The sequence below is a fragment of the Schistocerca gregaria genome, chromosome 9 (assembly GCF_023897955.1).
Source record: "Schistocerca gregaria isolate iqSchGreg1 chromosome 9, iqSchGreg1.2, whole genome shotgun sequence".
NCBI classification, from domain to species: domain Eukaryota; kingdom Metazoa; phylum Arthropoda; class Insecta; order Orthoptera; family Acrididae; genus Schistocerca; species Schistocerca gregaria.
Window position 1 is genome coordinate 195,790,823 of NC_064928.1, and position 14,871 is coordinate 195,805,693.

The 14,871-nt window shown below is 38.1% G+C and overlaps 1 protein-coding gene across 10 annotated transcripts in view; it reads left to right on the forward strand.

Moving 5' to 3' along the window:
• LOC126292298 (casein kinase II subunit beta-like) overlaps positions 1-6,715 on the forward strand; it is a 65,184-nt gene extending 58,469 nt beyond the window's left edge. For all 10 annotated transcript variants that reach the window (XM_049986229.1, XM_049986231.1, XM_049986224.1 and 7 more), the window contains exon 6: positions 3,755-6,715. In XM_049986229.1, coding sequence (XP_049842186.1) covers positions 3,755-3,869 — 115 coding nt within the window. In that variant the 3' untranslated portion in view covers positions 3,870-6,715. The remainder of the gene's footprint in view (positions 1-3,754) is intronic.
• Positions 6,716-14,871: the final 8,156 nt, after the last annotated feature.

Consider the following 14,871-nt stretch of genomic DNA (forward strand, 5'->3'; position numbering starts at 1 on the left):
ATTTTTGCTAACAACATAGTCAGCAGTCAACAAGATCAATAGGCTGTGAGAAATTGCTGAAAAAGTTGGACTCCAGATCTCTATGCAAAAGACAAAATATATGATGATCAGCTTTGATGGACCTGAATGGATGGTCACCAATCTGGGAAAAATCAGATGAGTTAAGAATTTCAGGTATCTCGCTGAAGTCATCCATGAGAATGGATTAGAAGAAGAAGCAATTAATGCCAGGATGAGGAAGTTAGTGCAAGCATACCACCTGACGAAAAATGCTTATAACAAAAAGTCTAAGAGTTTAGGGGCCAAGTTCTGACATTATAATACAGTGGTAAAACCTGAGGGCTTATGTGTCTGAAAATTTGACCATCAATAGACAAGGTCAAGCTGAGCGGCTGGAAAGGGGAGAGTGTAGAATATTAGGGAAAATCCTAAGTAATAGATGGGTTGATGGACAATGGCAAATGAGAGCAAATGAGGACTTGTACAGTAAGACAGAACCTATGACAGCATACATTAAGAAGAGACGGTTGTTATTTTACGGTCATCTCATGAGGATGGATGGTGACTGACTGACTAAAAGAATATGGAGTTTCATCCAATCTAAGAAAACATTGCCAAGATGATTCAAAGAATGTGAAAAGGATCTTAGGCAGATTGGTATCTCAGAAAGAGAAATTCCTGACAGTAGCAAATTTAGAAGATTGGTGAACAACTACAAAGGTTTTAAAATGACATCAACGTCCAAAAGACGGAGAGGACCATTATCCGAAGAGCATAAACAGGCACTTCTTGGAGGGCTCAGAAGATACTGGCAGGAAGTCAAAGCTGGAACAAGAAAAAGACGTAGACACTAAAATTAAATTGGTTGTTACCACGCAATCCATAGAGGCTCAATTAGATAATAAAAACGAAATAAAAAAAATTGTACTTCAAACGCTAAAAACTTGTTAACATGTAGTCACACTTGCAAAAGGGTGCCACAGCACCACATTCTGTCACAAGCTGAAAGTTCAGCATTCATCACTGAATAGCAGCAGTGACAGTTGCCAATGAGGGGTAAACTGTGGAACTGAGCAGCCCAGCGACACTGGAATGTGTGATTGCTCATGTGTGCAACTTGGAATGTGCCAGATGGAATGCTTTCAGTTATTTCATTTGACAGTACTTGGATAATCAGTTCACTACTGCATCTTATAACTACCACATCAGTGCATTCAGTTGAAATAGATCGATTAGTATAAATACCTGGATTTAACAGTTTGCAAGGATATTAAATGGAAAGATCACTTAGGCAAAATTGCAGGTTAGGCAGGTGGTACACCTCAGTTCATTGCAGGATACTGGGAAAATGTAGTTGGCCTGGAAAGGAGACTACTTTGAAATGACTGCTGCTTCCCATCTTAGAATATTGCTCTGGTGACACACAACAGATATGACTAACTGGGGACATTAAAATTATACAGTTGATGGCACAATAATAGCAAGTTTGTGCGATTCGTAAGAGAGCATCACAGAACTGTCATAAAATCTCAATTGGCAGATGCTTGAAGACAGATCCCAGATATCTTGAAAAAGCCTGCTTACAAAATTTCGTGAACTAGTATCAAGTGAACAATCCAGAGAGACTCTTCACTCTTCGTGCCCCTACACATCACTCCAGCAGCACCTGCAAAGACAAGATAACACTAGTTACGGCAGATACAGTGACGTTTAAGCAGTCATTATTCCCATGCTTCATATGCTACTGAAGCAGAAGGAAACTAATGAATGGTAAGATGAAAAGTACCTTCTGCCATTCACTCCACAGTGGTTTTGCAGTGTGTGTATGTAGATGTACAGGTTTCCTCTTGTAACTGTCAATGAAGATCCCAATTATCAGATCAGTATGATAAATGTATGTTATTGTTATGAATGTCATTTCTAATGCAGTCTCCATTCAGATACTATTGTAGGGAAAAAAAGTGACTGCCAGATGTGTGTTGCTGACAAGGATTGTGTAGCCACAGTTTTTTATATGCCCTCACATTCAGTTGGAATGTCTCGTTTGTGTTGCCCAGAATAGGCGTGACCTGTTTTTCACTCTCACGTTAAAACTTAAATTTTATAATTAATGAATACTTATATGGAAGATGTAATTTATGTCAAAACTTTTCTCCAGATTTGCAAGTGCGCAATAACAATACATTATATTGCAGTATAGAAGGGTCGTTTGCTAAGTCTGGTGAATTTCCATTAAAAAAATTGAACATTTTTCTTTCACCTTCATGGTTGGCAAGCTTGATTATGTCTATGATTCTATAAAGAGTTTCAACAATATACAGAGTGCAGGCCATTGTTGACAGCCTCTGAATTGATGCGATACTGGTGACGAAAATTCTCACACTTGAACAAGAATAAATTCTTAAAAAGTTTGTACTCCTTGAAGTTGAAATGCCGTTGAAAATGATTCTAATATCTGGGAAAGATAGGTAACATGTCACAAACCTTGGTTTTTAACTTATAATGCAGAAACTAAAATGTCTGACCATGCAACGGAAGGGTCCAACTTCACCAAGAGCGAAAAGAGGTCTAACGAGCAAGTGGAGATGCAAAACAATGATAAGTGTTTTTTGGATACTCCGAGAATTGTGTATTGTCTTGGTTCTTGTAGATCAAACTATTCAACATTACTACCTTGAGGTTCTTGCTCAATTCCTTCAGAAAATAAGAAAGAAAGAACTGAACTGTGGAAGAAAACGTCATCGGTTCTGCATCAAGACAATGCACTGGCTAATAGCACATTGTGTGTTAAGAAGTTTCTAGGGAGGACAGCATCCCATTGTTTGATTGCGCACCGTATTCTCTTGACCTAGCAGCATATGACTCATGTCTTTCCGAAGGTCAAATCTGCATTAAAAGAAACAAGATTTCAGTCCATTGAAGAGCTGAAATAAAAAGTGGCACACATCATCGAGGACATCCAGCACTGTTTTCATCAATGGAAAATTTGCATGGTGTATGGGGATAGAGGAGGGGAGTATATTGAGGGTGACAATAACTAGATATGTATGTTTTTGAAATAAAATGTTTCACGGCAATAGTCTCGTTATTGCGTAGTCATACTTTGTATGGTAGATTTTAATGTCAGGTTCTGTATAAAGTGAAATAAGGCAGTAATTATTTTACCCCCACCCCTTCCTCCTTTTGCCTTGCACTTATCCCATGGGCTAAAGATCCCTTTATGTCAGTGTGTCAGTGCCAGGATGTCAATTTTCTAAAAGAGTAAGACTCAGTTCTGCCTGAGAGAGAGAGAGAGAGAGAGAGAGAGAGAGAGAGAGAGAGAGAGAGAGAGAGGAGGGGGGGGGGGCGGGGGGGGGGGAGATAAGGAATCGCCTTGGAAGACGTTCACCGCTAGTTAAGTGTGCAGTGCAGAATTCATGTAATCATAGAGGTTGCTAGTTTGAATCTCACTGGTAGCATTATTATTAAATTCTATCGGTATTAACAAATGGAAATGATTATTATCAAATATTTAATCACTTTTTTTATAGAAGTATCATTTCTATAGTGTCATGACTGATGACAGGAAAATAACTCAGAATTTGATACAGCTATTTGAAGTACTTTATTCATAAAATAAATTATTAACACTTTTCAACCTCTAGAAATAAAAACAGTTGTTCTTTTTTTTTCTATTTGATTTTTCCCATTTTTGTACCACATTTCTCATGCTATGTACTTGACAATTCTAATGCTCGTGTCGTGACTGCCTCAGATTGTACGGCTTCAAGATCCACCCCCTGGCGTACCAGATCCAGGCAGAAGAAGGGCAAGGACGCAGGGCTCTAAAAGCAGGCAGCGGCACACCCGGTGCGACGAGTGGTCACTGATCACGTGTGTGGCGCGCACCCCTCGGCTCCGCTGCTGAAGGGTGTGCGCAGGACGGCAACCGTTCCTCACTCGGCAGTCTCAACACGTACCTCTGATCTGCAACATGAGTTTGCTGCACATCTGAAACATTCTGAATGTGTGGTAGACATTTGCTGGTTTTTATGAGTAAGTGGGCAGCATCACAATTTACAAGCAAGCAGACTGAGGTACAATGAGCTATAATATTGCAGATCACATTAGGCATTGTATTGACTCTGCACGTGGCATTCCAAAAGTGGTAGTGTTTATTTCATTATAGCTGTCAGTGATGTACACTATCTTTATTTGCGCTTGCCACACAGTGGAGTGGCTTCGTTTTTAACCTGATTAAAAGATAGATTTGTATTATTTCTGAGCAACCAGCTTGTATGTATTTGTCTTGATTGTACTGATAGTTGGCAGTTGCTACAGTCTCTCATTGTAAGAGAGTGAAATGCCTGTCAGATTCTATATGTTTACAAAACTCTTTTAGCACCAAGTTTACTGGGCATGCTGCCGCCATGAGCAGAGAACTTGTCAGAAAAGATACACTATTTTATGTCCCCAAGAACATTGAATTGGCATGAGAAACTCTTTAATGTTGTTTAGAACAAAAGGACAGTTTCTTAGTAGTGTATTAGTGCAAGATATTTAAATTATTTTTATTGGTGCTTATTAAGTACAATTTTTTGTTACCAGAAGACTGATTTATAAACTATTTACTTAGTATCTGGTAGCTGTGTTTGGTGCAAATGTAAGAAGATTGTCTATGCTTTTTTGTTGAGTTTGTGTGGTGAATACTTTTGTTCAAGTGTGAAAGTAGATCTCGTAAATGTGAATGAATACATCCCTTTACATATTGGACTTCATGAAGACCAAGAATCTCAGGTTCTGTGAACAGTTAAAATTTCTGTATGTGACTGAATTCAGAATGGTAGGCACAGATGTTTGGAAAGGTCTTCGAACGTTTGTGCTACTCCTGAGTTGTTGTACGGAGTCATTTTGCATTAGAATGGAATTTGTGGAGGGTTACGTAGTCTGTATATGTTTTACAATTACAAGAAAATAAAATAAATTAGAATTGTGATGTAGTTTGAGGAGAGAAGAAGGTGCTGAGCATTAATCAGGGAAGAAAGCAAATTTATGCTAAGAACGAATGTCACTAAGACAGGAAATGAAAGTAATATCCTTCCTTTAAGTGCGCACAATATGCTGTGACATGTAAATTGCTGAGAAACTACAAGCTATTAACAAATACTACAGCAGAAATTTTGAGTAGTTTGAACCATATAGAAAGGTACTCGTACAAGTAGGATTCAAAAATATTCTTAAGTTCTTGTAGTGCAGTGTTGTTAAGAAATAAAGAGGTAAATATGTGTTAGAAATGTGTTGTGACATACATATGAAAAAATCTAATTTCCAAAACTGTTGAGTGTTTGAGTAGTATAAAATCCTTCCTAATAGTTTTTCTATGAATGTGGCAAGCATAACCACTCACAGAAAATTGAAGCAACTTCCTAATAGAAATGCTGTGCTCACAAACATTGAGAAAGAAAACATTTTACAATAAAACTGTAATGGAACACAAATTTGTATCCAATTTAAATACATTTTCTGGATGTTCATATGAAATTGATTAGTCAAATGCTGAAATATTTCACCTTGTTGACTGTTTTCTTCGTCAGTCATTAGTTTGTTATTGTCATATAATTATGGGTTTAGATTACATTGTTACTTATTAGGGTTGGTTGTGATGTTTCCCTTTACAGTGAGGATAAATGATTCACTTTAGTATCATAGCACATTGTTTATAGCTATTCAACTTTGTATGTGACTTTCTGCTGCTACTTATCATATACTGTAACAAAGATCTGTGCTGGTGGAGATGTTTCTCTTCCTGCAAACCATCAGTTTTATGTACTCCATAAAAAAACTTTTTATTAACAGTACTTTCTGATATAGGGTCATGCAGAGTATTTGCAATACTGTGTTAAAGTCCAAGTAATTTGTTCAGTCCATGTTATTTCTAAGTTCAACCAAAGTTATCTATGGCACAACTTGGGTGTTATTCAGTATTTAAAAAAAAAAAAGTAATCATCACAGATTTATGGATCAGATACTAAAAATGCTGATGGCTTACTCTGTTATATTCTCAACAAAAATTGCCAGATAACAGAAAATATTTTGTGATACGTCGTGTGTTCAAGAACAAAGAAACTGTTACATTTAAGGAGAAGAGTAATGGTGCTGATTACTTCTAAAACTTTCTAGTCTGCAAGTCAGTGGTGCTTTTCATACAACACAAAAGCAATAAAAACCGTACTTCCCTCTTATTTTCTTCTTCTTCTTTTTTTTCTGATATTATTTTGCATATTGGGAAATGGTTTCCTAAATAAAGGCAGGAAAACTATTTAAAAAAGTATTACAGATTATTACACATAGGAAGAAAAATGAAACTGTAACACTACAACATATAGTTAAAACTGAAAAAGATACTTACAGATGTGTATCAGTTATTTCACAGACTAACAAGCGACCGTTGCAGTATGGTCCCTCTTCTGTTTGCTTCGTACTGACCTGAAAAATCAGTTTCTTAATGCAGTGCTGTGCAATTCTCTAAAAAAAATCACTTTTGAAAAATAGATCATCTCTGAGCGCTGTAAAAGACATTTTCCTATTTATCTTGCCTAGATATTTGAGGTACATGTCTTATAATTATTTTTCGCTAGATGTATTAAGTGAGAAATATTTTCTCTAAAAAAAATTGAGCACTTCTTGTACGTCATTGTGTCTTATATGCCAACAAATACAGTATCTTTTCTTTGTACATGACTTAATTGTTTCCAACAGATTTATAAGGTATTCTGACATCACAGAATTACGCTGCCCATCTCATCACTGCAAATATAATGAGACAAATTAGAAAAAAAAAAAAATATTAACAACATTCTAAATGCCATTGCCATACCAGGAAACTGACTGGTTCTCGGTGCCAATAAGTACTTTTGTTCCAAGAGCCATTTATATATGGGCACTAAGTTTTATTTCTGATAATAGTAAAGAAATATAGCAGTAATATTTTAGCTAGTTGAACAGTAATCAGCAAATACCATTTCTCATGTATTTACATTTTTATGAGAGGAAAACGTTATAAAATCATGAAAAACAAAAGCGTTCTTCACTATTGAATTCTGTTTGTCAAACTACTCTGTTCTTGGCATCGGATGTTGCAAAGTTTACAGTAAAACTCCCTGTTGGCATTGAAGAAATGGTGTCATCATCCTTAGGTCTTTCGGTTTTGCAGCTAATAAACTTTCAGATGAAGTACAGCATGGCATACATCTGCCATGGTCCTTCTTCTTTTGAATGCACTAACAGTTTTCTATTATTCTGCTTCAAAATAAGAAGTTTCAATAGCTGTTTGAAATGGATGAGTATGGGACACTTAGACCGTGCAGAATTGGGAGATCTCGCACACCTACATTGACAATGTTTCAGAAGCATTTTCATATTGCAAAAAGTCTGTTTTGGCGTGGTGATCATATGTACCTTCAAGTCTAGGCTCATGCAATGGAGTATCAAGAACACAATATTGTTGAAAATGTGTTTTTGAAAAAAAAAGGCACGTTGAAACCTTTTTCCATTTCCACTCTTCAAACATAAATTGGATACAAATAATCTACACACTATTGGAAACATGGTTTGAAGTTGAGATTGCTGGTAGTTGTGCAATCTACTTCTGTAGTCCTAGGAATGTAGGCTTTCACAACTGGTGTTTGTATTATTATTCCTGATATTTTTTATGAGCAGAAGACTGTGGTTCATGGCATAATTCTCTGCCTCATGTTTCATCTTCCACTGCTGGAGACATTATCTTAGCCTTTAATGTCTCGGAAAGCTGCTACAGACTTACACAAGTTCAGCAAGTTGAACTGTTTATATTTACAGACTGAAATTTTCACTGTGCCGTGGAGTGTGTGCTGATATGAAACTTCCTGGCAGATTAAAAGTGTGTCCCAGACTGGGACTCTTAACTCGAGACCTTTTCCTTTCGCGGGCAACTGCTCTGTTTATATTTATCCACAAAATGGTCATTTTGTGATGTCATCAGACCCCTGAGTAAGATAGTAATTCCTGCTATACATATTGTGGAGCTTGTAGCAGGGAAGAGTTGGTTCTCTGTTTTATTTAGCTGTAAGCCCTACAAATAGTCTTAATTCCTACCCTCCTCTTTTTGTGTTGAATTTCTACGGCCTCTGTGTACATGGTGGTGTAATTATATCATCTTGGTAAAACCACAGTTTTAGGGTAATTAATGTGATGGTTTCCTGGTCCTAGTGCTGATTTATCTGTCTTGCTCAGGCGACAATTGCTCGTGTTCCCTTAGGTGGAGGTTAATGCTTCATTTTGTAGTTCCTATGTGCACATTGCTGCAAATTGCAAGGTATTTTATATATAGCTGCTGCAGCAAGTGGCAGATTAGTTCTTCTGCAGTGTTCAGATATTCATGCACCTTTCTTGTTGGTTTAACACTGTATTGTGTTCTGAGTTCTTTGGAGACAGTGTCTGTGACAGTCTTTACAAACAGGAAGTCAACAGGCAGTTGAGGATTAGATGGCTGCCATGTGGCATAAAATTATCTGTGTTCACAAGTTCGGAAGAAGTGAGTCTGCTGTTTCAGTGCAGAGGGTATTTTATCTCTAATTCAGGATTGAACCACCAATAGGAAAAGAATAAGCCATAGGTTTAAACTTTCCAGAATGTGTCTGCAGTGAGTGAAGCATGGGCCACATGATTGCTGTGCAGCGGAAGGGAGACACAGTGAACATTTATAACCTGTGTTTGTAAGCTTAAACACTTCCTGTTTTCAGCTGCATATTGATTATTCATATCCAGCTTATAGTTGGAGAAACAAATATTAATAAAAGTGGAGCATATTTTTAATAACTACGTATTGGTGTCTGATGAAAGTACAAAATTAAAAATGACGTTTCAACGACAAAGGTGTCATTGCTACAAATGTTGTTTCATCAAAGAAAAGAAGACTTAGATTTTTACATCTGGTCGGTGACACAGTGATTAGCAAAGGAGCTGAACACACAGACTGGCAGGTACTGAAGAACTTACTTGCACAAAGGATTGTGACATCTGCCAGGTAAGGACTAGGTAGGAATGTTCTAGTGAATAAAGAATAATGGTAAGGTGGAGGATACCTGTGCTTCAAAGTATAGTAGCTATCGTACACTACTAGGCATTGAGACAGCAATACCAGGAATGACAGCAAATAATGAAATTTTACTTATTGTACATGTTCTGTGTCTTAGGAAAAATATGTCATTAAATTCTTAGGTGATATGAAGGTTTACAGGGTGTGAATTTGAGTACACAAAGCTACCCCGTTTTGGCAGCAAAAATGACACTAACCCAGTTGGGCATCCAATCAAACTGAGCTTGGTTGACAGATCTGGGTACATCATTCAATGCTGCTTCAGCTCATATCGGAATTTATCAGTAGTGGTGGCTTGCCATTGGTTGTGTGCAAGTTTTTAGTCACCATGTGACCACATGTTGTCAGTGGGTGAGACATCTAGAGAATGTGCCGACCAGGCCTACAGTTGTAATCTCTCTGTATTGATCTAGTTATGAGTACAAAGCACAATGTGCAGTCCTGCTTTATCTCAATTAAGGATAGTACCAGAGTTCGGAGATAGCCACAGTCACTGACACTGACACAACAGAATGTAAACAGATGCTGCCTAATTTGCCAGTTGTGATTGTGCTTTGCACCCTATTGCTCCACATATCATTAATACATTCTGGACCCATATGACGATGACATTGCAATATGGCAATGTTTGTGCTCATAGGCCCTATACATAGAGGCATCCATCATGTTGCCGTACACAGAACTGAGGTGAGGGAAGTTGCAACGATAGTCACTGAAACCAGTAATTCAGTTAACCCTTCCTAGTCGTGAGGTACTGAGTAATGCGAGCAGCAGTATTGTCAAATGATGAACTGCAGAATCAATCCTGCTGCTGTCTTAATTGTGACATGTGTAGACATTTATCCTTGTTACACGAGGCAAACATGAACTCTCAACCAACCAACGTTTAAATGTGATCATTACCAGGGAACTTGCCCTCATACACCGAATGTCGATTGCTTTCCTCCTACCTACTTTTTGTGGTTGTACTGAAATACTATTATCCGCATATCTGAGTATCTATAGTCTGATTACAATTACTTGACAGTTGAGACTTCATGTGGTTGGGTGGGTGGTTGATTCGAGGTAGGGGACCAAACAGGGAGTCAGCGGTCCCATCAGATTAGGGAAGGATGGGGAAGGAAGCAGCCCATGCCCATTCAAAGGAACCATCTCAGCATTTGCCATACTTCGCATATTGAATGTGTCTTCCTCCAATCCGGGGGCTCGACTTGTGACCGGCTATTCACTGTTCCCAAACGGTCAGTTCCCATCCAATTCCTTGCCCAACATTTTTCATTGTCGTGTCTGGATCCTGATTCCAGGGTCTGGCCCTTTTATTTCACATTTCATCACACACAGTAAACACATCCAAAACCACACACACATGGAAATAACACATTTCATACACGCCACTACTACTGGATTCTTTCGCATGAGACGCGACTCAGCTTCACCTGTTTATCATCCTCATAGAGATGGGTTTACAGTAGGTAAATTTCATACGATGTGGCCTGAAACCGAACTTTTTAAGGCAGCAAATGATCATTGCAACTGGTTCTACAGATTAATAAATCTATCTATCTAACTGAAACAACTTGTGTAGCATGGTATAACATTGTAATTCATGGTTTTTTTAGTACTACTAAGGAATTTGGGAAAGCAAATGGAAAAAAAGTGGTATAGTTAGTTTGAAATGCAAGGATTGTGGGTTTGAATACTATAGTGATAATTTTTTTATTTTTAAATTTTTAGCACAATGACACTCATTATTTTTAATCAGTTGGTTTCAATGTATTTTTATTTAATCTTCTGCTGCGTCATTTTCGTCATCGTATTTACTTTTTATTTGCGCTTTCCAATATTTTTCTTCCTATCATTTTTTCCCCCCCTCAAAACAGTATTTTCACTGTCTTGAGGTTGCTCATACAGGGCAGCTTTAAATGCCATGAACAAAGTGAGAATGATAAGTAGTTCCACTGCAGGTTATTGGCTGCTGTTTTCTCGGATATATTGCACATCAAGAGGTTGTGGTTAGGTTAGGGGAAAAAGTGTAAAGCCAGTGTTACAAAACGTGTAGTCTGATACATTTCAGTCATTGGTCATTTAACATTAGCTGTGGACAGAACACGTTCCTGCCATACCTGATGGCTGCAGCATCCAACATCGCTCCACTTTACGTGAACAGCATTTAAACACTTCTGAAGTGAACTGCCATGTGTGTCACCAGTGTGGAAACACTGCAACGCAAAGTGACAGATGTCAACTATTAAGTAATTTTAAATAGACTGTAGTACACTTCATGGTAATGACATTTGCTGCATGTTACCTTCATGATGTTGCAATTGTAGTGTCCAGAAGAGTATTTTGTTTAAAAAATTGTGAGGCTGAGTGAAATGAAAACTGTAAATATAGTTTTTAAGAAAATGAAACAGGTGGTACAAAACTAAACCACTTTTAGACAAAGTTCAGTATGAAGCTGTCAGCACTGCGTGGCTTAAATTGCATAAAATTTGAAAACTGTTTGTAGGGATTTCTGCACAAGCACCTACCTACCATGTGGTGTACTTCTTCCCCTCTCTCCAAAACTTCCTTGTTGCTTCTAAGAGCTCCAAACGGTTGAGAGTTTTGAGGTACAGTGAGTATGGAACATATAGAACACACGCTTCAAGTGTTTGATTAGTGCTAAGATTGTGCATGAATTGCAGTGCTGTGTATTGTCGTGAATTGGAATACCTGCACGTAACATGGTACAATGCAGCTTGAAGAAAATTGCGTAGGTGGTCGATATGAAGAGTGATCACTCATGTAGTGATTTAACGAGGGCAATTCAAAAAGTAACAGCAAGTTATCAGTATTAAATGCAAATCAACACTTCAGGAATTTGAAATTCCTGGTCAGTGGAGGTACACGCTTTGAGAAGGTTCCAGCATATGCTGACATATGGCATGACAGGCGGAATAGGAAAGACTGCTGAAACAGAATGGCTTTGAACCTGGCTGTGTGTACCATAGAACAGCAGCAAACAGTAATTTGATATTTGTGGCTGGAGGTTGTAAAACCTTGACGAATCCATAGGAGAGTGTTGGACAGGCATGGAGATAGCTGCATTAGGGAGAGAAGGGTGTACAAGTGGATAGATATGGACGTACGGCAGTCACAGATGAGTAATGCTCTGGTCGTCCCAGCACGGCTGTTACTGATAGGAATGTGTGACACTGACAACATGATTAATGAGAACTTGTGTGTTTCTGTACACGCTTTAGCCAGGGAACTGAGTGTGTGTCGGATTCACTCCATATTATTATTAGTGAGGTTCTCAAGTACAGTTTCTTGTGTGCACGATGGGTGCCTAGGATGCTCATTGATGAATCCAAGACGATACATGTTTAGGCACCACGTCTTTTCTGGTACGATAGTACACTGAAGGACATGACTATCTGACTTGTATCGTTACAAGAGGTGCAATCTGGGTGCATAACTATGAACCAGGAAGCAAAAGGCAATCTTCAGAATGGCAACACACATATTCTCCAGCCAAAAATAAATTCATCTCAGCCCTCTGCCAGTAAAGTCCTTTTCACCCTCTTTTGGGATACGAGTGGGCCAATTTTGGAGCACAGTCGGCAATGAGGTAAAACAGTGAACAGTGCCAATTATAGCACCATCTTCGAGAACAAGCTAAGGCCAGCAATACAGTGCTGCTGCAGAGGACTTCTATCTGGAGGTGTTATTTTCTTTCACAACACATGCCCAGACCTTGCCACTACAGCTCTTGCTGTCATTTGGAGATTGAGATTTCAGGTTATACTGCATCCCCCATACTGCCCTGATCTCACTCCTTCAGATTACTGTGTGACTGGACCCCTGAAGGCTTCTCTCAGAGGACAAGTCTGAAAGCGATGAAGCAGTGCGCTCTTGGTTGCGGGCACAACTGAAAATGTTTTAATGGAATGGAATAAGAAAGATAAAAAGTGTGCAATGAGACCGAGAAATTGGCATCACACATCTGAACCTTGATATTTTGAATTGAGGTTGAGATCTGCTTTACACACACAATACACTGTAAAATAACTTTGTAAAAGATTTTCAATGAAATATGTATAAAATACCAGACAGTGTGTTGGAGTACTTTTATTACATCTTTTATAAAGTTAGTATGGTCCTGGCTGTTTTAAAAGATTTGTCAGACATTTTTGATAGTGTAATAAGGCCTCGCGGACATTGCACGACTGTGGAACACGCCATCTGTAATCTATTGTATTGAACTATGACGGTGTTTACAGTTGGTATCAACTCATTCGTTAGTTGAAGATCAAGATAATTTCCACATCTACCACAGCTTTTTGTAGAGAAAACGCGAGATATGCCTTGAGGAAGATTCTTGATTTTGTGACAAATGTGCACCATTGTACTGGAGCTTTGTTATATATTCCAGAGATTTCAGATACTCACCGTGCAAAAAACTAATTAAAAAAAATCAGTTAATACTTGATCGAAAATGTTAAAGGGTCTCTTGTCTCCACAGTCCGTTCTCGATTTTGAGTATATGCAAAATTCCACCATACACCAGACATTTGGCACACTGTTTAAAAACAGCTGATTAATTTGTTTGGATTTTTAATTAGTGCATTTCATTTTACTCTTGTGTGATAATGGTGGTGATGTCGAATATGCGGGGAGAGTGTGACAGATATGATAAGCGATTCGGAGTGGCAGGCATTAAAAGAAAGTTGATTTTTACTGCGGAAGGATCTTTTCACGAGATTTGAATCACCAACTTTCTCCTTTGAATGCAAAAATGTTATTTTCCCCAGCCTACATAGAGAGAAATGATCATCGCAATAAAATAAGAGAAATTGGAGGAAGCTGTAAGTATTAATTTTTGCCACATGCTCGTAAAGAGTGGAACGGTAGAGGAATATCATGGAGGTTCTTCGAAGAACCCCCTGCCGGGCTCGTAAATGTGAATTATACAGTAGTTGTGTGGATGTAGATGTGAATTAGCTCTAGTGCTAAATAGCAAACTTTTGTTATGAAATTTTGTCTAGGATCAGCACAGAATGTTTTCTTGCCTTTTATTTAAAGATTATCCACCTCGTAACATTTCTGCTGTATTAAAATTTATAATAGAGGGAAACATTCCATGTGGGAAAACTATATCTAAAAACAAAGTTGACGTGACTTATCAAACAAAAGCGCTGGCAGGTCGATAGATACACAAACATACACACAAAATTCAAGCTTTCGCAACCAACGGTTGCTTCTTCAGGAAAGAGGGAAGGAGAGTGAAAGACGAAAGGATGTGGGTTTTAAGGGAGAGGGTAAGGAGTCATTCCAATCCCGGGAGCGGAAAGACTTCCCTTAGGCTAGTAATTCTGTGTGTGTGTTTGTGTGTTTTGTTCATTGTGCCTGTCTGCCGGCGCTTTCCCGCTTGGTAAGTCTTAGAATCTTTGTTTTTAATATATTTTTCCCATGTGGAAGTTTCTTTCTATTTTATTTACCTCATCATTAATTTGAACCCAACAATTACGTTTGTTATTGTCTCTGTTGCATTTCGAAATCTTCTCTATCGTCTTACTTTCTCTTTTCGTTTGTACAAGTAGTTTCACTTTGTATTCATCTTCCCTTTTTCCGTAATCTACCATACATTTTATCCTGCCTAATTATACTCAATAATACGTAATTTACTTCCAGACCATAACCTAAAATTTTCAACGCTTTCAACATAACCGCAGCTATAAAATCCATTGTTCCAAGTTTACAAACATTTCGTG